The sequence below is a fragment of the Salvelinus namaycush genome, chromosome 19 (assembly GCF_016432855.1).
Source record: "Salvelinus namaycush isolate Seneca chromosome 19, SaNama_1.0, whole genome shotgun sequence".
NCBI lineage: Eukaryota > Metazoa > Chordata > Actinopteri > Salmoniformes > Salmonidae > Salvelinus > Salvelinus namaycush.
The window spans coordinates 41,417,630-41,441,664 of NC_052325.1; the positions used below are offsets into that span (position 1 = coordinate 41,417,630).

The following is a 24,035-nucleotide window of genomic DNA, read 5'->3' on the forward strand; positions in this document are numbered from 1 at the left end:
AACTCACACACCTCCTGTTGCTTATCCATCAGTAGACGACATATGTTGAAAGAATAAGGGTGGATAAACTCAAGTGAATGAGACATGTTGTCCAGACTACTCTGATCACTGTATGTTGTTTTGGTGATGAAACGAAATGGTAACACCACGGCTGGCTGGGTCCGTGTGATTGGTCAGCTGGTCCAATCGTTTTAATGGGGTATGGTAGGATCCATGCTGTTCCTTAGCCTGGGCACACTTTCTGTGACCATGGACAGGAGGGTTTTGGGTCTTGCGCTATTTGGCTGAATTGCCTGTGTAGTGGATGAGAAATTCAGGTCGCATGTTGGCTTGATTATATCGCTGACGTCACCTTCCTTGAGATCTGAGGCCAATTGTCGCTCATGGAATGACAGACATGTCTCTTGCTCTGTTGGCTATAAGTGGTGTTGTGCAAAGTATTTTGAGTTTGAGCCCTGTTCAGGGGAACAGAATGAACTATATTGCGGTCTATAATTCACATGTCATTTTATGTGAATTGGAACCGTAGGGACGCATTCGTCTCCATGTGTTTATCACAAGAACCTTCCTCTTCTGATTCCGTTTACATGACTGAGGCTTGTGACCAAATGCACATGAACAGGAATGTTAGAAATGACCTTTAGATGATTCCACATGGCACTTGTGTCATTCAGAACTCATTGCTGAATGAGCACACCGTCCCTTGTTTAGAATACATGCACAGCTCTAGTATTCCTAGGGCAGTAAAATACCATTACTAAGCTATTGGATGAAATAACTGAACTTAACATATAAGCAAGCACCTTTATTTGATTAACAGGTATATAGTCGCATTTGTACTGTTTTCTTGCTAGTTTGTGGTCTTATACATTTACTAACAGTGGTTTAGAAAGGCAACTGCTAATGGAAACAATGGCATATGTATACAATACAAATTAGCAAACATATCAAAATCAGTTTTTACAACTTTTGTAGCAACCAATTCTTTCTATTGGTTTGCCATAGTGCAAACTGTGTTATTTGTAAGACAGAGTTTAAACGTGGTTTTAACATTCATACTTTTCAAAATATATTTATCTGTCTTAAACACATCTCAATGTGTAGACTGCATTCATTGTGCCTCCGGTTCAAGTCCTCCTGTCCAGTAATGTTGATTTACAATAAGAATAATTCAAGTGAGTAGGGCCGTACAGGCAGTTGAATGGTGGAAAAGCTATGATTAAAAGTTGAATAAGAATGCACTGTTGCTGTGTGTGTGCATGGCGTGTATGGCATTATGCATAAAGGCCAGTTCAGACTGAGACCTCAGCTATAGTTTTCCAAGCCCTTTCAAAAGTCGTTGAGGATTCCCGGTTTCACTCTCAAACATTGCTTATATGATTATCACACTGATAGGTAAGCGTAGCTGTAAAATCTTGGGGGGAAATTAGTCTGTGTGTGTGTGCACCTATGTTTCTGACCTGGGTTGAAATATGATTTGTTGTCTTTCCAGTACTTAAGCTGTGCTTGCCTGGTGCAATGGAACCAATGGATTATTCCCCAAAGTGCAAACCCCACCTGTCTCCATCAAACAGTCAAAGTATTTGAAAGAAAACAAATACTATTTGAACCCAGGTCTGGTGTATGTGTGTCCATCCATGTCTGTATGTTTGAATAACTGGACGGAGCGTGTCACATTTAAACGTTTTGTGGGAAAATGTGGCGTACTTTGGGCTACTACGTCCACTCCCAAGTCCAACAGGCGTCGTGTTCCTACATCCATGTGATTTTAGGCCATTGTGGCTGCGAACATGTGATTGGAGGAGGGAAAAAAAAAAAAAACTGAACGAGACATGTCCGTGGTGGAAGCGCTGCTCAGCGAATGGACGGGCATTTCTTTAGCCGCTATTCTGGCTCTATTGCACCGTGTTCTGCAGAAAGCACTGGTAGTGGTGGATGGATCTGTCCCAAAGTCCAGGGTGGAGACCCTGGCTGAGCCCCTCCCCCTCACCGGCAGAGCTCTCGCTCACGAGCAGCCGCAGCGGTCCACCACCATGGAGGGGATCTTGCCGTAGATGATCTGCTCTTTGCGGTTGAAGTAGAGCATGTTGATGGGGGACATCTTGGTGGGGGTGCAGCAGGGCCCGGCGGTGCCGCGAGGGTTAGCCTTGTTCACCAGGTGGGTGTGGGGGTACTTCTGCAGGTGCATGTACTCGCACTCACCAGAGCAGTAGTTGGCCTTGTAGCGCTTGGGGGCAATAATCCAGTCCCAGCCAAAGTCTTCAAAGTCTACCGTGAGGGGGTAGCGGCAACAGCGGGACTCAGGGGAGTTCTCGTCACAGTCCAGGCCCGAGTCTCTCCTGGAGCGCTTCGGGCCCTCTGAAATCGTCACCTCCATGAAGGGTTGCTGTAAAGGCACAATACGGAATGGTTGAAAACATGAAACAGGCATTGCTTGATACATTGGGAAACATATTTGATTTTGCTTTTCCAATAAAACATTGCTGATCAAGGTTTCAAACCTGGTGTTGTGATACTTTGAGCCACTGAAAATGTGTGTGTGTGTGTGTGTGTGTGTTGGTGTGTGGGTGGGTACTTATATCCTTGTGGGGACCTAAAATCCCCAAAAGTCCCCACAAGGATAGTAAAACAAGGAAAGTTCTCCCTCGTCATGAGGACATAGGCTATTTTAAGCTTAGGGGTTAGGTTTAGGGGTTAGAGTGACAATTAGGGTAAGGATTTAGGGTTAGGAGTTAGGTTTGGGTTACAGGTAAGGGTTAAGGTTAGGGAAAATAGGATTTTGAATGGAAAACAATTGTAGGTCCCCATGAGGATAGAAGAACAAAATGTGTGTGTGTGTGTGTGTGTGTGTGTGTGTGTGTGTGTGTGTGTGTGTGTGTGTGTGTGTGTGTGTGTGTGTGTGTGTGTGTGTGTGTGTGTGTGTGTGTGTGTGTGTGTGTGAGGCTGTAGGCAATTACTCTGATTAGCACAGTCACACAGAGGACTTCAGGAATTTCTGGCCATGTAAATAATGTGAACTTTTATGTAATCAGGTGATAGGACATGATATTATTGGTGGCCAGGGCAACTATTCTGTCATACATATACTCCTTTAATGAGGTATGTGTGTTTATACTAAAGATTCTAAAGTACTTTGAAAATGTGATTGTTAGCTAAACATAAAAGCACATGAGAGCAAATCTTAGGATGCCAAGACCCCTCTGATCAACAACTGGTATTTGAAGCCAAATGAGTCTTGCCACACAATTTGCCACAAACAAATGTATTTGCACTCTTGACAAGGGTGGTACGTGTTGATATTGCATCATTACGCATTAATACATGGGTTATGGATTATTTCACATAGATCCCACGGGGATAAATAAATTACAAAACTATTTGTAAATTGCTTCGATGGGAGATCAATCTAAACTCACCAGTCCTTCTCCCGCTTCTGCTGAGGTAACGGCCAGATCATTTCCCTTCGAGTCGAACGCATTAATCTCGATTCCCCAATTCGTCTCCGGCTGCCGCAGCCACACGGACAGCACTTGTTTCACGTCGATACTTTGCCAAGAGCTGACTCCTGCATTCACGTCGATCTTTAGAGACCGGATACCTATGTGCCTGCCCCCGTCCGTGACAGGCATCAGGCGGGAGATTTGCAGGAACACGGTGGTGACTTCGTCAGCTGGCAAAAGGTGCACCCATAACTGCGCATGAACTATGCGGTTCACCTGGATCTTCGAACTAAAGGAGAATAAGCAACACTTGGGTTTCCGATCGACTTGGACGATGGATTGGGCTGGAGGAGAGAAATTATAACATTAATTACAATATGGAAATGTCATCTCTATTTCCACAATACAATTTGATTTATAAACTAAATTAAATGACTGCAAAAAACGTTTGCAGTTGTATTTAACACAAAACACAATTGTGTTTTCGTTACAGAACCCCCTTGGTAAACCAATTTCAAAATATATATTTAAAGTTACAATGTCATGACAAGTATTGATAAACTATAAAACACAACAATGTGTCTTCTCCAGGGTATCCTCCAATATAGCCTAGCCTATCTAGTTTTAGAACCTCCACACTCAACACCAGAGAGTGACACTGGCACATTATAAGATGGAACTTGGCTCGTACGTATTGTTCGTAAATTTACTGCGTAAAATTCTATAGTGGTTTCAATTTAACATGACATTACAGATCAAAACGAATTCATTATTCGTATGAAATTCCAACCTATTCTCAACATAGTGGTGCAAGTAATACGGGATCAGATATGCAAGTGCGCTCTGTGCCCAATGCGTAAAAACAGCTGCGGTCTGGTGCCTTTTTAACGTTATTAAACACTGAGTGTACAGAACTTTAGGAACAAACTTCCTAATATTGAGAACAGCCTCAATTTGTCGGGGCATGGACTCTACAAGGTGTCGAAAGCGTCCCAAAGTGATACTGGCCCATGTTGACTCCAATGCTTCCCACAGTTGTGTCAAGTTGGCTGGATGTCCTTTGGGTGATCGACCATTCTTGTACACATTGGAAACTGTTGACCGTGAAAACCCAGCAGCGTACACTCAAACCGGTGCGCCTGGCACCTACTACCATACCACGTTCAAAGGCACTTACGTATTTTGTCTTTCCCATTCACCCTCTGAAAGGCACACATACGCAACCCATGTCTCAATTGTCTCAAGGCTTAAAAATCATTATTTAACCTGTCTCCTCCCCTTCATCTACACGGGTTGAAGTTGATTCAACAAGTGACATCAATAAGGGATCATAGCTTTCGCCTGGATTCACCTGGTCAGTCTATTTCATGGAAATAGCAGGTTGTCCTAATGTTTTGTACACTCAGTGTATAGTTGCATTGAATAATAGTCTGTCAAACTTACGTTCAGTGGCCATTGTCATGATTGTTTCTGTGGTGGCATGTTCATCATCTTCTTCCATAACTTCATCCTTATTGTCATCTCCAAGAACATCGTACTGGTCAAGAAGTTGCTGCAAAGGTGGTGCCTTAGGCAGGAGCTGCTTGACAACATCTCGGCTGATATTGGGAGCTTGCTTGAGTCGTAGTTTGCTAAGAATTTGGGACTTGATGGCGTGTAATCTCATGTTTTTGATCTGCTGTCGGACCTCGCATGTTGAGCACTGCTCGCCGTCATCCGTGGCAGGGGGCTGGTGGTGCGCGGTTTGATCACCAAGACCCACTGGACCGAAAGCAACCATGAAACTGAGATAAATCAGAACCTGCGTCAGATGCATTATCTAAGGTGCGGAGTTAGCTATAAAATTGGAATCCCAAATGTAATATGTATTGGCGTGAAGACGGACTACAGAGTTGCCTGTGTTTGAAATCAGGCTCTACACTGATAGGTGTCATACTTTAATTCGGCAGCCCTTTTTATATTGCAACTTTGGCCTCTCTTTTGTGTCGTCAAAATCTATGATTGGTTGGGCTGGCAACAATGAATTTAACAGACAGACATTAACTGTATTTTTCTGTCAAACCTTAAAGAGGTACGCAATGGCAAGGTTTGGAATAGTTTTGAGACAACTACACTATCAATCAGACAAGACAGTACTGCAAATGGTCAAATAAACATTTCGGATATAGTTCTTGATTTATTGCATAAACTTAAGTCAGCCACAGCCTGTCAACATCTGAATGCCACTGAGAAACCTGTTTTATTTAGCCTGTCCCATCACACCAGCGGTAGACTGGAACCAGAAATCGGTTCTGAGATTTATAACACAATGGCCCATTTTTCCCCTTGAGGCCCCCACAACTAAAAATGTTTCCTCAAGGCCTCTACAGCAGCCCATTTTATTCATTGAGGCCACCATTATTAGCCAGATAATTATCATTTTGGGCAAAAAAAAAGAAGTTAGACAGGCCCTCTAGGCAAAACATTTACCAGCCCTTCTGACATTTGCCAGAAATGCCAGATAGTCAGTCCGCCCCTGCATCCCATCAAAGCTACAGGGATCAAATTAATCGGAGTTATGACTTCACTTCTTTACGTTAGTTATATGATCATTTTACCTATCTTTCTGAATCTCTCTTGAAAATGTAAGGTAAATTATTTACAAATATGACAGGAACCAATATTTAGTCTATGTAGACCTATAGGCTACAAGGAGTAGACCTACTTGTCTCCAAACCTACTTTCCAAAGGCAAAATGTATTAATCAATAGGCTATAGGATAGATACCATTGCATAGAAAATATATGGCGAAATGGGCTGTACTGTAGGCCTACTATACTGTACTAAACTATAGGCTACTGGGTATTGTTGCCTTGGGGTGTCTGATTTACGAAAGCTTTTTCGTTAAGACGTTTAGTGCCATCGTGCGGCTTATCGACAACTACAGTTGCAACATTACGCACAGGTTATGAAATATTATTTTCATTTACAGATGAAAAGTAACATATAGGTTCTAATGAAAGTCAATCAAATCGTCAAAATTATGTAAATTTTACGCAGCAATATGGATGGCATGACACAATGACTTGGTCACGAGTCATGTCAATGGTTTATAGCCTATTATCATTATGGAATTTGAGACTATATCCCTTATGTGAAAGAAAACATACTGAACGACTTTAACTAATGTACACTTATGGACTATACAGTTTTACGCACACTCCTCCAATGAGTTTTACAGATTTACGCATTCGTCAAGAACGAATTCGTCATATATATATATTTTTTAAATGACAACAATTGGTTTTAAATATATATGAGCACATATAGCTTGCTATCAATACTCATAAAACCTTACACAGTTCCCCTGTGGCTTAAGCGAAAGCGCACTACGGTACCTCCTGTGCCATAATGGTCCAGACCTCTTGGCAGACTCAGTAGTAGCCTAAAACCTAGATACAGGGAAGCTGCACGGGGGTACACTTCCAGCAAAGGCCTGGGAGACAGGATTATAATCTATGGCATTAGTTTATAGCAACAACTGAATATATTCCTTACTTTAAACATTGTAATAAATCACTGAGAAGTCAAGCATGCCACAAGAGGGTGATATTGTACAAGTATCAGTAGCCTGATTGTGTGCGCCCAATTTACCTCCACAACCTAGTCGACACAGCTACTAATTGCTGTTGAGTGTGTATTCAAAATATAATTACGTCCTACAAGCTACAGCCGCCATTAGAAAGTGAAGTCAAACAGGCAACAATTTCAACGATGACCTATGGGTAATCTCGAGTAGAATGATGGCAAGAAGTTGTCGTCATCCAGGTCCAGGACTATTCATGGGTTTGAGACCTTAAACCGATTTAGCATTTAGTTAAATTACTGCACAATGTGGTATGGTGCAACATTGGATGCCCAGTTTGGTAACGTAGTGCACATTTCGTGCAGAGAGAGAAACTGACCAATAATGTCGCTGCCTTCCAAGCTTCAAGTTCAAATCATTGGACGCATATGCAGCGGTTTGAAGCCGATAAGGAGATTGAATAGAAAGGAGAGGCGGCACATATAGTAATTTCGGTTCACAATCCGTGTGGATGTATGACACTTCTTTATTGAAATCGACGGTAGGGGAATGTGTCGTTAAAGAGAAAACGAGGATGTGATTTCCCACTGGGTGAATTTGATATTCATGGGGGTAAACTCACCCAGTCCTACTTTTCCAAGAGCCCTCTTGAAGGTATGTATCCCACGCATCAACAATATTTTATGATATGTATTTTTCAGGGAATTGTGTGGGAATTGGACTATAGGCGCAGGCTACGTCTAAATAATGGTGTATTAAGCAGAAATGCGCTCATGAGTAGGGAATTTTCAGAATCCTATTTCCAAGGGTGACAACTATTTCGCCCTCTATTTCCCCATCCCGGTTAGCATTTCTCCTTGACCTTTTATGTTCACATTTCAATAGTGAGATTATTTCATATATGCCCTTACTAATTCAAGAAAGGTGGGTTTATAGTAGAATGGGGGATAAACTTCCCTGATATGGCCAACTTCACCCTCACATTCCCAAGGACGGAAATTAAATGGACACATTTTTTATTTAGAATAACTTTTTGTCAAATAATAACCTATACGACTATATTACACATAATCAGGTTATTTCCAAATGTAAAATATAACAACAAAATGTAAAGTAGAATTGTTGTGTGTGTTGGTTCCCCCCCCCCCCCCCCCCCCCCCCCCCCCCCCCCCCCCCCCCCCCCCCCCCCCCCCCCCCCCCCCCCCCCCCCCCCCCCCCCCCCCCCCCCCCCCCCCCTCCCCCCCCCCCCCCCCACCCCCCCCCCTCCCCCCTCCCTCTACCCCGCTGGGGAGGAAGGTAGGGTTTACAGGGTCGAGTCCCCATGATACCTGGGCTAGAGCGACCATGCTTGCCACGTTCCATGCTTGAGCTAAATGCTACATTGCCACGTTCCTTTATAGGCTACCTGGGCTAGAGCGACATGCTTGACATAAGGTAACAGGCATCACCTTTCCCCACTTTGTCTTAAAATATGAAAAGATGTGTCATAAAGATCTGATTGAAGTTTTAGGAATCAGCACTGTACTTATATAAGCGGAAGCCACTGTCAAAAAGCATAAGCTACAATGCTAGCATTTTGCAGCATCTGTATAAAGCAAATGTATGTGAGAGATGAACAGGATGATATAATAGTGTGCTGCTCTATCAGAGAAATAATCACATGCCACCTTGAATCTGGATCAGGCAGGACTGAGGTAGCACACACACGCACAGGACAGATGGAGATGTGGACTACAGCAAATAACATCAGTCCTTTGTGCATTCAACCTAGAGCCACATAGTCTATTTATACAATGCCTAGTCAAAGTCTACACACCCCTTGCAGTCTTCACATTTTGCTACCTTATAATTAAACAAAAACCTACTCCACATTTTTCAAAGTGAAAAAAATTATAGAGCATTTTCCAAATTACTTATATCTACACAGAACAAAAATATAAATGCAACATACAACAATTTCAAAGATTTTACTGAGTTAGTTCATATAAATAAATTAGTCAATTTAAATAAATTCATTAGGCCCTAATCTATGGATTTTCACATGACTGGTAATACAGATATGCATCTGTTTGTCACAGATACCTTAAAAAAAGGTAGGTGTCGTGGATCAGGAAAACCAGTCACTATCTAGTGTGACCACCGTTTGGCCTCATGCAGCGCAACACATCTCCTTTGCATAGTTATTCAGGCTATTGCTTGTGGTTTGCAGAATGTTGTCCCACTCCTCTTCAATGGCTGTGCGAAGTTGCTGGATATTGGCGGGAACTGGAACACTCGGTTGTACTCGTCGATCTAGAGCATCCCAAGCGTGCTCAATGGGTGACGTGTCTGGTGAATACGCAGGCCATGGAAGAACGGTACATTTTCAGCTTCCATGAATTGTGTACAGATCCTTGCGACTTGGGGCCGTGCATGAGGTGATGGCGCCGGATGAATTGCACGACAATGGGCCTCAGGATCTCGTCACGGTATCTCTGTGCATTCAAATTGTCATCGATAAAATGCAATTGTGTTCGTGTCTGTAGCTTATGCCTGCCCATACCATAACCCCACCATGGGGCACTCTGTTCACAACGTTGACATCAACAAACCGCTAGCTCACACAACGCCATACACACTATGCTGTCTGCCATCTGCCCAGTACATTTGAAACCAGGATTCATCTGTGAAGAACACACCTTCTCCAGTGTGCCAGTGGTGGATATGGAGGTCCTGGGCTGGCATGGTTACACGTGGTCTGCGGTTGTGAGGCCGGTTGGACGTACTGCCAATTCTCTAAAAGAATGGCTTATGGTAGAGAAATGAACATTCTCTGGCAACAGCCCCTGGTGGACATTCCTGCAGTCAGCATGCTTTTATTTCAGCTCATGAAGCATGAGACGAACACTTTACATCTTGCGTTTGTATCTTTTGTGCCATTAACTTCATCTGGCTTTAATTCCAGTTTCTCTACAACTATACTGAACAAAGATATGTATTTCCTTCAAATGTTGATATTTGCTTCCATACACAATTCAATATTACTTTTGCAATACATTAAATAGCCTTATAAATTTGACAAGTCAACAAATTAGATATTCGATTCACGTCTCCAAGTAAACCAAAAATAAAAGTTAAAGATTAGGATTAACCTCTTTTAAATGTTGATACTTGGTTGCATTATCAACCAAACACAATTCAATATGACTTTTGTAATGTAATACAGTAAATAGCCAAAAGTTAAGGCAATCTTAGAAACTAATGTAACAGTATCTATTCAACCTTAAAATGAGTAACACATCCATGGCCACATTGAGGTTTTCTAACCATAAATGTATTTTTTTGTAATCATAGAAAGCGTGCATGTTCAACATAGCATGTAAAGGTCGCACGTCTGTGGAAATCTTCACAATTGCTGTAATAATCTGTGCAGAATCTTGAAACGCATTGATCACTTGCACTATGTACTTTTAATGCAGTCTAATCTCAACTGCAATCCAGGTCATTTGGTTGTGCTATTAGATTAATGGTTGAAAGCGCAAGTGATAACACATTCAGATGACTTAACCTTAACCAAAAATCAGACATTGTTTTTCCATTGGAATTTGGTTGTGCTTTAGATGTTTGAAAGCGTAGTGATAACACATTGGGAATTCAACAAACTTCTGGCTGTCCTTTTTGAATGGGTGAATAAAAGGTTTGAAATCTCATTGATCAACGTCTCAACCAATATGACCCAAAGGTCCATGTTGAAATCACCTGGTGGTCCAGTGTGTAGCTACTGCTGCATAGGTGGTAACAGAGGGAAAAATGCTAAGTCACTGTGAAAATAGTAGGCCTCTCAGTTCTTTCCTTTGCCATCTGGTATTTTTAGGCTTGCCTCTGATGGAAAATAAAAACACTGAAATCCTCTCCCTATTTTCTCTCCCTACAGCACATGGAAAAAGATCTGTGTAGGGGAGTACAGGAGCATGGCTGACCGTCTGGACTATTTCAGCGAAGCTCGGTCCAGACAAGAATCGGCTTCCTAGCCATCACTTCTCGACCAAAGCCTAAGCCCCCTCTCAGACACACTCCTTGCTTCACCAGCTCCCTGAAATCAATGCTACACTATTTATATCATGGGATGCGTCAAATCCAAGAAGAGCGATCCGACCCAGTACGCCAACTCTGTGGAGAAGGTGGACGGCAAAGCTTGGGAAGCGATGGGGCGAGAATGCGCTGCTGGTCCACTCGGAGACGGGGTCAGGAAAGACTCCTGCCGGGTGGAACCCCATCCTGCTGGAGTATGCCCAGCGGCTTCGGAGGAGATTGTGGCCCGGGCAGTGCAGCAGTGCTGGAGGTGGACAGCCGCTACAGTGACATCCCTACATGAGTGTGACGTGCCATGAGGGGGGGGCAGAGGCAGTGCAAGAGGCATTTCTGTTCTGGGATTCACCTTGACCCTTTGGGAGAGGAGGACAAATGGATGCCCAGAAGACAGGAGACCGGACAGCACTCAGATTCAGGGTGAAACAAAACACTACGAACATGTACCAGCTGGAGATGACAAGATGTTGATCCCAATCTATGGTCCAAAGCCTTTTCTGTTTAATTAATACATACTTGGATGTTGAACTCATCTGGTGACATTTTGACCTTGACTAACAGACAAAGACCTTGGCTACTCCTCTCATATTCAATCTAGACCATGTGCTTCCCTCTATCGTTAGCTAGAGGATGAGAGTTGGGGTGTGTTTGGTTAAACCGGCTTGGGAGCCAAAAAGCAGGAGAGTATCATGAATCCTGCTTTGAAAATTACGGTTCTGCCTTTCAGTAAAAGTATACCGTTTTTTTTTTTGCTTGACGCGTGCCACATCATGGGGCCAAATTTCAGGTCCTATGTAGGAAATTATTAATTGGCCCTCAAGTGTTTTTCACTTGAAATGTTTGCTGGGGTCAGCAGGTACACCACCTCCCTCTCTATCTGTCTTCTCAGGCAGAAGCTCCCAGGTTAGGGATATTGGATAATGGTGTCCCAGGGGGCCTGTGGTCCACATCCACCAACAAAGGAAAACTCATTCTTCAAACTACCCATGAAGTAGGTCCGGGACGATACCAGTATCGCGATATTCGTTAGTATCGTGGCAAGGAAACAAAACATGAAGCGAATTTAACTTCAGCCCTGATGTTGGAAACAAAAATCATTATGTTGTTATCCAGAGTCCCGTTCATTTATTTTCCAAGCTATAGCACACAATATTTTACATACAGCAGGTTTTTAAAGGACCAAAGAGCTTCGTGTTTTCATTTTGCCATGGAAAGAATATCGCGATACTGGTATCGTCCTGGCCCTACCATTAAGCAGGTCTGCCCACGAGCTGCAGCATCCTAGGACCTGACTACGGTCACTTTGACAAAATGATGCTCGAGGAATGTTTTACAGAGGTTCAGCGTCCTCCCATTTTGTGAATTTGAATGCCAATGACAATAGGACATTCCTGAGGGCTGGCTAGGTCCGCATGCCATGAGTAAATCAGGACGGATTCACACACTTTTACCGTGACTTTTCTTCTGGGCACAAAAGTGTGCTGGGTTCACAAATACCTTTTGTTTTGGCCAAAATGTCTAGGGCCAAGCACCCTGGTTTTTACGTACTGTCTTCTATCCAATGATGAACTACTGCCATCTGCCCCATAGAATTTACAGCACAAATATGCAACTCTAAAAGGCCATGCTATTTTTATTAAGAGCAAATGGCTTCTTAATAGTACGATGCTATTTTAACAGGCCAAAGACACACATACTCACAATAGAGAGTTGAGTTGTTTGGAATAGGGGACCACAACTGCCAAAGTCCTTAATGAATGCTAATACAAGCACAATATGTTGATGGGCTTTCTTATGACGTTTATTTGATAGAAGGCGATATTAGTGAGTTTTAGTCATAGCACGTCAGTTCCCACCCTACCACAAACGATGTTCAAGAAGCTTTAAAAGGTGCATTAGTCTAGGCTGGGCAACATGGTACATTTCCAGAGCGTTAATTAGGGTGCTATTGTATCACCACAAAGAACAAGTGGACATTATTTGACTGGAAAATCAAGTTTTGCTGAAGTTTGGAATGTGTATCTCAAGTGAGAATTCAGCTGGCAGGGCATTAGGTTTGCTCAGCAAAAATGTGGTGGTGTGCTTTAAATGCGACACCAACATCCATTATAGTTAAAGCAACAAATACTGTTTATAATGACATTTGCACTAATCTGGGTTGAGAGATGAATCTCTTGAACCATCCCAAAAATTCTGTAAACAAATTTAAAAGCCTGTCGAATGCCTCCGTCGAAACAGTTTGCGCGTATATTACAACAACATTTTGTGACGTTATCTTTGTTTTGTGTTTTTTTTTTTTTTGTCTGTTCGCGCACACAACATTTTTCTTGAGGCAAGTTTAAGTTCGGTAGCCCAAGTATATGCCCCTTTGTCGGTGATGGTGCTACTCCTAGTAGCAGTGGAACTATAGACAGGATTCTTGAATGAGAGACGACAAATTTTCATGCACATTTTCTCACTTGAGAAATACTGCACCAAACATCTTAGTTAGATGTAAAATTACTAAGACCTCCTCAGCAAAAATGCCAACATTAATTACTAATAATTCTTGATTTATCTTCGATTAATCTGACTCTTTTGAGGAAGTGTTATTGGCTAAGTTGTTGCTACGGCATCTCAAGAGGTCAAACTATAATATTGCTGCTGCTCTTGTTTTTCAAGCAAAGGTCTTTTAAGGGAGTTTGCTAGTAGCAAACCAAACTAGTTTGTGGGCCCATTTAGCGGTGACCCAATTTTTTCCCCATACTGAATTCCTTAATCTAAGAACTGGGAGGTGGAGGGTTTAGAAACAGATCACTGTTATCACTGCTTCAGCTAAATGTTTTAACAACTTATAGATAAAGCTGTAAAAACAATACATTCAAAAGTGTTTTCCATTAAGCTTGATTTTGACTCCAATAAATTGGTTGATAAAAGTAATGTTTTAGTATGCAGAAGACAGCTGGCACTACAGTATATACTGTATACAATGCATTCGGAAACTATTCAGACCCCTTGACTTTTTCCACATTTTGTTACGTTACAGCCTTATTCAATGGATTCAATTGTTTTTTTCCCCCTCAATCTACACAATACCCCATAATGACAAGGCAAAAACAGGGTTTGGTCTCAAGTCTTCTTGGGTATGACGCTACAGGCTTGTATGTGGGGAGTTTCTCCCATTTCTTCTCTGCAGATCCTCACAAGCTCTCATGTTGGATGGGGAGCGTCGATGCACAGCTATGTTCAGGTCTCTCTCCAGAGTTCGATCTGGTTCAAGGCCACTCAAGGCCATTCAGAGACTTGTTCCGAAGCCACTCCTGCGTTGTCCTGTTGGAAGGTGAACCTTCTCCCCAGTCTGAGGTCCTGAGTGCTCTGGAGCAGGTTTTCATCAAGGATTTCTCTGTACTTTGCTCCATTCATCTTTCCCTCAATTCTGACTAGTCTCCCAGTCCCTGCCCCTGAAAAACATCCCACAGCATGATACTGCCACCCCCATGCTTCACCTTATGGATAGTGCCAGGTTTCCTTCAGATGTGATGCTTGCATTCAGGCCAAAGAGTTCAATCTTGGTTTTCATCAGACCAGAGAATCTTGTTTCTGAGTCCTTTAGGTGCTTTAGGCAAACATGTGCCTTTTACTGAGGAGTGGCTTTGCCTGGCCACTCTACCATAAAGGCCTGATTGGAGGAGTGCTGCAGAGATGGTTGTGCTTCTGGAAGGTTCTCCTATCTCCACAGAGGAACTCTGGAGCTCTGTCAGAGTGACCATCGGGTTCTTGGTCACCGCCCTTCTCCCCCGATTGCTCATTTTGGCCGGGCGGCCAGCGCTAGGAAGATTCTTGGTGGTTGCAAACTTCTTCCATTTAAGAATTATGGAGGCCACTGTTCTTGGGGACCTTCAATGCTGCAGACATTTTTTGGTACCCTTCCCCTTGACACAATCCTGTCTCGGAGCTCTACTGACAATTCCTTCGACATCATGGCCTGGTTTTTGCTCTGACACGCACTGTCAACTGTGGGACCTTATATAGACAGGGGTGTGCCTTACCAAATCATGTCCAATCATTGAATATATCACAGGTGGACGCCAATCAAGTTGTAGAAACATCAAGGATGATCAATGGAAACAGGATGCTCCTGAGCTCAATTTGAGTCTCATAGCAAAGGGTCTGAATACAGTATTTTGTTTGTTTTATACATTTGATAAACCTGTTTTTGCTTTGTCATTGTGGGGTATTGCGTGTAAATTGATGAGGGGAGATAATGTATTTATCCATTTTAGAGTAAGGCTGTAACGTAACAAAATGTGGAAAAAGTCAAGGGTCTGAATACTTTCCGAGTGCACTGTATTTCATAAAATAAAACTGCGATAGCCTTCTAAGTTACGTCGAACACAGAAATCCAATGCCTTGGATATGGTCAATGTTGCAGTTCACAATGCTTCCAGCTTGAAAGAAATACAAGGAATACCAACGTATGTACAAACTAGGTGTACCTGGATTCTTTCCTTTGAAATATGATGTCAGTATCGGTAACAATGGCGAAATTTCACTTGAGTTACAGTAACATCTTGTAACATCAGTCTTTCAGTCAACCCTTTGGTTTGATTATGAACAAAATGTGTTTTCTGTTGGGAGATCCTAATGCTTCTTTTGCATCATCTGAATCTATATATTTATGTAATATTCATTTCACCTGCAGCACTGTACAGGTCTGTAAATAACTAATTGAAAAAAAATGTGAATACCAATAAAGCTGAAATCTATGCCTTCTACCATTGATTAAGTGACTTCATCTCTTTTTTGAGAAAGGGCATCGGCAAGATTAGGACCTGTGACCCTCTATCTCAGTGCATAGTCAACTGCTGTTGAGGCACTTAGAATGTTAATAAATTAGAAATGTGATTAGTGAAGTATGTTGGGTAATGTTGGCGGGAAAAAGTTGAAACTTTGGTTCGAACTGGAAACCTTGCGGGTCGCAACCCGCGTCTGACGTCCCCCATCCACCTCAGACCCCACTAACCTTTACTAAGCTCTGACCAATGAGCTTTAATCCAACCAATCAATTTGTCCAACTACTTCTGAAATACTTGGGAAGGTCTGATTGCAATCAATTATTTTAATCGTCGACACTTTTAAAGATATGGGCACAATCAGAATATGGGCAAGATCAGGAGAGAGGACACGTTAGCACCTGGTATAAATGGGGCCATTGATCATGAGCATCATCAAAGGTTAATCATCTGATAATGACCCTAACCCTTACTTACCCCTTACTGTAGTCTCACGGTACCACATCTCAACACTGTATTCTCATTTGAGAATGGCTTGAGAAAAATCGTCTGGAATCAAAGCTACCCTTACTCTAACCTTAAGCAATTTCAATTTCCCTATTGCCTAACCTTAACCTTTGGATCTGCTGTCTTCCGTCTGAATTAAATCAAATTATATTTGTCACATGCGCCGAATACAACATGTGTACTTCAGGATACAGCAGCGGGAGCACCCCCTATCTACATCGAGGGACAGTAATGAAGGTGGAAAGTTTAAGTTCCTCGGCATACACATCACGGACAAACTGAAATGGTCCACCCACACAGACAGCATCGTGAAGAAGGCGCAACAGGTGACAAGTGATGTCAGTACAGTGCATCAAAGCTGGGACCGAGAGACTGAAAAACAGCTTCAATATCAAGGCCATCAAACTGTTAAAACAGCCATCACTAACATAGAGAGGCTGCTGCCTATATACAGACTCAAATCACTGGCCACTTTAATAAAGTGATTTAATAATGGTCTCACTAGTCACTTTAAATAATGACACTTTAATAATGTTTACATATCTTACATTACTCATCTCATATGTATATACAGTATTTTATACCATCTATTCCATCTTGCCTATGCCGCACGGCCATCGCACATCCATATATATATATACACTGCTCAAAAAAATAAAGGGAACACTAAAATAACACATCCTAGATCTGAATGAATGAACTATTCTTATTAAATACTTTTTCTTTACATAGTTGAATGTGCTGACAACAAAATCACACAAAAATTATCAATGGAAATCAAATTTATCAACCCATGGAGGTCTGGATTTGGAGTCACACAAAATTAAAGTGGAAAACCACACTACAGGCTGATCCAACTTTGATGTAATGTCCTTAAAACAAGTCAAAATGAGGCTCAGTAGTGTGTGTGGCCTCCACGTGCCTGTATGACCTCCCTACAACGCCTGGGCATGCTCCTGATGAGGTGGCGGATGGTCTCCTGAAGGATCTCCTCCAGACCTGGACTAAAGCATCCGCCAACTCCTGGACAGTCTGTGGTGCAACGTGGCGTTGGTGGATGGAGCGAGACATGATGTCCCAGATGTGCTCAATTGGATTCAGGTCTGGGGAACGGGCGGGCCAGTCCATAGCATCAATGCCTTCCTCTTGCAGGAACTGCTGACACACTCCAGCCACATGAGGTCTAGCATTGTCTTGCATTAGGAGGAACCCAGGGCCAACCGCACCAGCATATGGTCTCACAAGGGGTCTGAGGATCTCATCTCGGTACCTAATGGCAGTCAGGCTACCTCTGGCGAGCCCATGGAGGGCTGTGCGGCCCCCAAAGAAATGCCACCCCACACCATGACTGACCCACCGCCAAACCGGTCATGCTGGAGGATGATGCAGGCAGCAGAACGTTCTCCACGGCGTCTCCAGACTGTCACGTCTGTCACATGTGCTCAGTGTGAACCTGCTTTCATCTGTGAAGAGCACAGGGCGCCAGTGGCGAATTTGCCAATCTTGGTGTTCTCTGGCAAATGCCAAACGTCCTGCACGGTGTTGGGCTGTAAGCACAACCCCCACCTGTGGACGTCGGGCCCTCATACCACCCTCATGGAGTCTGTTTCTGACCGTTTGAGCAGACACATGCACATTTGTGGCCTGCTGGAGGTCATTTTGCAGGGCTCTGGCAGTGCTCCTCCTGCTCCTTCTTGCACAAAGGCGGAGGTAGCGGTCCTGCTGCTGGGTTGTTGCCCTCCTACGGCCTCCTCCACGTCTCCTGATGTACTGGCCTGTCTCCTGGTAGCGCCTCCATGCTCTGAACACTACGCTGACAGACACAGCAAACCTTCTTGCCATAGCTCGCATTAATGTGCCATCCTGGATGAGCTGCACTACCTGAGCCACTTGTGTGGGTTGTAGACTCCGTCTCATGCTACCACTAGAGTGAAAGCACCGCCAGCATTCAAAAGTGACCAAAACATCAGCCAGGAAGCATAGGAACTGAGAAGTCTGTGGTCACCACCTGCAGAACCACTCCTTTATTGGGGGTGTCTTGCTAATTGCCTATAATTTCCACCTTTTGTCTATTCCATTTGCACAACAGCATGTTAAATTTATTGTCAATCAGTGTTGCTTCCTAAGTGGACAGTTTGATTTCACAGAAGTGTGATTGACTTGGAGTTACATTGTGTTGTTTAAGTGTTCCCTTTATTTTTTTGAGCAGTGTATATATATATATATAATATGTACATATTCTTATTCCATCCCCTTACATTGTGTGTATAAGGTAGTTGTTGTGAATTTGTTAGATTACTTGTTAGATATTACTGCACTGTCGGAACTAGAAGTACAAGCATTTCGCTACACTCGCATTAACATCTGCTAACCATGTGTATGTGACCAATAATATTTAATTTGATTTGTGTAGACCTTACCGTGAAATGATTACTTACAAGTTAACCAACAATGCAGTTTTAAGAAAATAAGAGTTAAGAGAATATTTACTAAAAATGAAAGTAAAAAAAGTTACAATAAAATAACAATAACGAGGCTATGTACAGGGGAGACCGGTACCGAGACAATGTGCAGGTGTACAGTTTAGTCAAGGTAATTGAGGTAATATGTACTTGTAGGTAGGGGTAAAGTGATTATGCATAGATAATAAACAGTGAGTAGCATCAGTGGCAGTGCAAATAGTCCGGGTAGCCATTTGATTAATTGTTCAGCAGTCTTATGGCTTGGGAGTAGAAGCTGTTAAGGAGCCTTGGCGCTCTGGTACCGCTTGCCATGCGGGAGCAAGGAGGACAGTCTACTACTTGGGTGGCTGGAGTCTTCGACCATTTTTTGGGCCTTCCTCTGACACGCCTAGTATAGAGGTCCTGGATGGCAGAAAGCTTGGCCCCAGTGATGTACTGGGCTATACGCGCTACCCTCTGTAGCGCCTTACGGTCGGATGCCGAGCAGTTGCCATACCAGGCGGTGATGCAACTGGTCAGAATGCTTTTGATGGTGCAGCTGTAGAACTTTTTGAGGAATATCCACTACCTAGAGTTGAAACAGATTTGATCATGTGCTCAACCCATTCTTGCCTATCCAGGGCCAACAGCTCCCTCTGCGCCTGTGTTATGTCCCTGTAACATGAACTGAATCATTAGATTAGCTGATAGACTGTCAGGTCCAGGAGATTTCTAATCGGCCAAATGGATTAATGGATCACACAAATTACCTTTGATATAGTGACTCAGAAGCTTTAGCAGCTGAACAATACAGGCTTGTACACAAAGCCAATGTTTAACATTCCACTTTATAAATGGAATATACAACTAAGTGTTAAATATATAGTTACATAGGCAGGTACAGTGCAATTATGCTTTTGTCAACAACTTCAAACAAAACATCAAATTATATATATATTTTTTCATACACATCTTTATCAACATAATTATTATACAACATACGTTTGAAGCTACTAGTTGGGAAATTGTAGTCATTGAATTGTACACCAGGGTGCACAGTGAATTGAGAACTGGCCTTTAGCATACAGTAATACAATGGCAAATGCAACACTGAGTGATCACTCCAGATACATGACAAGGGCAAAAGACATTAAGAAGAATGACACCCGGCTGGTGCGTTTTGAAGGGCAAATTCTAAACCATAAAATCTCTGACACCAAGAGAATTACTGAGCCTGTGTTCTCCAGAGAGAGAGTTTATGCTGGTTCATTGTTTACTTAGCAAACTCCATGGCGGGTCATTTAGCTTCTCTCGGCCTCATTCTCTCTGGGAGCCTGTAAGTGCTCTTAACTGTGTGCTGAGGGTTTGAGTGCTGCAAATGGGATTTAATATAACCAATGATTTGAGCTGCGTACAGAGAAATTCAATCAAAGCCACACTGCAGGAAAAATAATATAACAGCTAAAGTGCTGCAAAATCGCCATTTTCATTAAAATGCAAATTAGGTAGAAATTACAGTAGGTTGTACATTTTGACATGGTGTTTTCCCCAGTGTAGGCTTCCTGCATTGTGTATTTGATTGAATGTATTGGGACGTGTATTGGACAGACTGACATGCACTAGTAAACATGAAAGTATGACTCAACAAGGGCCATAAAAACCACCTGACAGTACCATCCCAAGTTATGTGATACTTCAAACAGGATAGAACCTCTTCCTTACCCAGCTACTCCACCTACTCACCAAACAAACATTTGATTCTTTGCACCACCAACTGTAATGAGAAATATTGCCCTTTGCCAATAATTCTGTACATCAGCACAACAGAGATATTGACTTGCCCAGTTAAATAAAGGTTAAATAAATGTAAAAAATAAATATATATAATGCATCAGGGATCCCCAACTAATTCAGCCACGTGTCAATTTTTTCTGGAGCGTATGGACAAAACCTAATCATTTTGAACCTTGATTACATCTCTTTATTTAAGCATGGGAACAGATTTCCTAAATTAAAATCACTTTATGGTTATTTCCTGTGACTTTAGTCTTTTTTTTGTTTATTTGTGGGGCCAGATATAACCACCCGTGGACCGAAGTTGGCCCCCGGACTGCCTGTTGAAGACCCCTGCGTACATATTGTCTGACTGACTATATAACTGGTTTTGTATCCCACTTTAGCCTTTTAGCTTGATGCTAGGAGTTGTCTTACAAACACTTGTGCCAGCTTTTTGAGAAGTCATGCTTGAAGAGTCAATTTAATAAAATAAAAAATGCAAGCCCCCTGTTTGCGAGTAACCTAATAGACAGCACTAGAAAGGTTTGGTATGTAGCCCAATTCCTTTTCTAAATGTAGTGTCTTCATATTATTGACTAATAAATCTGCCGTATCAGTTTGAATTCACATACCCTAATGCCTCATCGTTCACTTTTGCAGAGGATTTCTGATGCCTAGATCATTGCTTGATCCATAGTCCTACGATTTGCAATTCAGCACTACAAACTTTGAGACCAGCTAGCTAGATAATGTAGTTGTATATTAGGAAACATCAATTTAGTAAATCTAGTAGAAACAAACCAAAAAGAGTCACTGTGTTATCAACCATCATTGTAGAAAGTCCATGTCCATACTTTGAATCCATGTTGATAGATGTCATGTAACAATCATTGACACAGTAATGTTATACATTTTTTATTTCACCTTTATTTAACCAGGTAGGCAAGTTGAGAACAAGTTCTCATTTACACCTGCGACCTGGCCAAGATAAAGCAAAGCAGTTCGACACATAGAGCAACACAGAGTTACACATGGAGTAAAACAAACATACAGTTAATAATACAGTAGAAAAATAAGTCTATATACAATGTGAGCAAATGAGGTGAGATAAGGGAGGTGAAGGCAAAAAAAAAGGCCATGGTGGCAAAGTAAATACAATATAGCAAGTAAAACACTGGAATGGTAGATTTGCAGTGGAAGAATGTGCAAAGTAGAGATAGAAATAATGGGGTGCAAAGGAGCAAAATAAATAAATACAGTAGGGAAAGAGGTAGTTGTTGGGCTAAATTATAGATGGGCTATGTACAGGTGCAGTAATCTGTGAGCTGCTCTGACAGCTGGTGCTTAAAGCTAGTGAGGGAGATAAGTGTTTCCAGTTTCAGAGATTTTTGTAGTTCGTTCCAGTCATTGGCAGCAGAGAACTGGAAGGAGAGGCGGCCAAAGGAAGAATTGGTTTTTGGGTGTGACCAGAGAGATATACCTGCTGGAGCGCGTGCTACAGGTGGTGCTGCTATGGTCACCAGCGAGCTGAGATAAGGGGGGACTTTACCTAGCAGGGTCTTGTAGATGACCTGGAGCCAGTGGGTTTGGCGACGAGTATGAAGCGAGGGCTAGCCAACGAGAGCGTATAGGTCGCAGTGGTGGGTAGTATATGGGGCTTTGGTGACAAACGGATGGCACTGTGATAGACTGCATCCAATTTATTGAGTAGGGTATTGGAGGCTATTTTGTAAATTGACATCACCGAAGTCGAGGATTGGTAGGATGGTCAGTTTTACAAGGGTATGTTTGGCAGCATGAGTGAAGGATGCTTGTTGCGGAATAGGAAGCCAATTCTGGATTTAACTTTGGATTGGAGATGTTTGATGTGAGTCTGGAAGGAGAGTTTACAGTCTAACCAGACACCTAGGTATTTGTAGTTGTCCACATATTCTAAGTCAGAGCCGTCCAGAGTAGTGATGTTGGACAGGCGGGCAGGTGCAGGCAGCGATCGGTTGAAGAGCATGCATTTAGTTTTACTTGTATTTAAGAGCAATTGGAGGCCACGGAAGGAGAGTTGTATGGCATTGAAGCTCGCCTGGAAGGTGTTAACACAGTGTCCAAAGAAGGGCCCAGAAGTATACAGAATGGTGTCGTCTGCGTAGAGGTGGATCAGAGACTCACCAGCAGCAAGAACGACAATAATGCGCTGGTGAGGTCATAGTCTCTCTGCCCCCACAGAAATGGGCACGGCACTGGGGTGTGGTCTTACCAAAGTCCTGCTGTTGTGAGAGGCCACTGAGTGACTGGCATGCCATGGCCTGATGGTCCTTTCCCTGTCTCCTTTCCAACTGTATGACCACTAATAGGTGAATATGGTGGCTTATTTCAACCATAAACTCAAGGAGAACATGGATTATATTGAGTTGACATGAAAGAAAGGATACGAGGGACGGAAACTAATTTAGGCAACTTGGACACCTATGAAAGAGGAGGTAGTATTAAGGGCCTGGGGACTTTGGCACGTACCACCATGCAGGCTTGATTGAGTCTGCACTCCATCACCAGAACCTCTACAAACTCTTGGCGCTTCCCTCCTGAAGCTGCTTGAAGGTTATCTTCAGCGATGTGGGAGACATCTTGGCTAGGGTCTGTGAATTTACAAACACAAAAAACCTGGTTAGCTGTAGCCTAGTTTTGTTATGACATAAAGTATTGATCATTAACTTTATGGTCAATACACTGGAAATGATTTCATGTGATAGTGTGAATAGCCTATATCATTATAGTCACCCACAATTACTAGCTTTGCATTGATATGTGCCAAATCACATTTTATTTGTTACATGCTTCGTAAACAACAGGTGTAGACTAACAGTGAAACCTTTACATACGGGCCCTTCCCAACAATGCAGAGAGAAAGAAAATACACACACATATATATATATATATATATATATATATATATATATATATATATATATATATATATACATATATATACATATACATATACATTATATACATATATATACATATATATACACATATATATACATATATATACACATATATATACATATACATATATTACATATACATATATATACATTATATATATACATATATACATATATATATCTATATATATACATATATATATATACATATATACATATATATATACATATACACATATAGATATATACATATGTATATATACATACATACACACACACACACACACACACACCACACACACACACACACACACACACAACACACACACACACACACACACACACACACACACACACACACACACACACACACACACAACTTGGAGTTGTGAGGGGCTGCACATTCACAGCCCTAACCCTCTATCTATAACTTCCCTTTCCCTAATTTCCCACACACCAAATCTGAACTCATCACTTAGTGTATGTCGGCAACTGAATGTGTTACTCTCACATCATTTTATTATGTG

General features: G+C 42.3%; 1 protein-coding gene across 1 annotated transcript; it reads right to left on the reverse strand.

Annotated features, from left to right (window-relative positions):
• Window positions 1-790: 790 nt before the first annotated feature.
• On the reverse strand, window positions 791-5,369 carry mstnb (myostatin b). The gene is made up of 3 exons (XM_039015017.1): window positions 4,884-5,369; window positions 3,417-3,784; window positions 791-2,386 (listed from the first exon to the last, which is right to left on the reverse strand). Exons 1-3 carry the CDS (start codon window positions 5,254-5,256, stop codon window positions 2,006-2,008), a joined length of 1,122 nt encoding a protein of 373 aa, XP_038870945.1. The 5' UTR covers window positions 5,257-5,369; the 3' UTR covers window positions 791-2,005.
• Window positions 5,370-24,035: the final 18,666 nt, after the last annotated feature.

What these genes read in the sequence shown, in the direction of transcription:
- mstnb (XM_039015017.1), bottom strand. Translation starts at nt 5,256, where the DNA reads ATGCATCTGACGCAGGTTCTGATTTATCTCAGTTTCATGGTTGCTTTC. An exon ending in CATGACAATGGCCACTGAAC is followed by an intron (nt 3,785 to 4,883) that starts GTAAGTTTGACA and finishes TCTCTCCTCCAG; the next exon opens with CCCAATCCATCGTCCAAGTC. An exon ending in CAGAAGCGGGAGAAGGACTG is followed by an intron (nt 2,387 to 3,416) that starts GTGAGTTTAGAT and finishes GTGCCTTTACAG; the next exon opens with CAACCCTTCATGGAGGTGAC.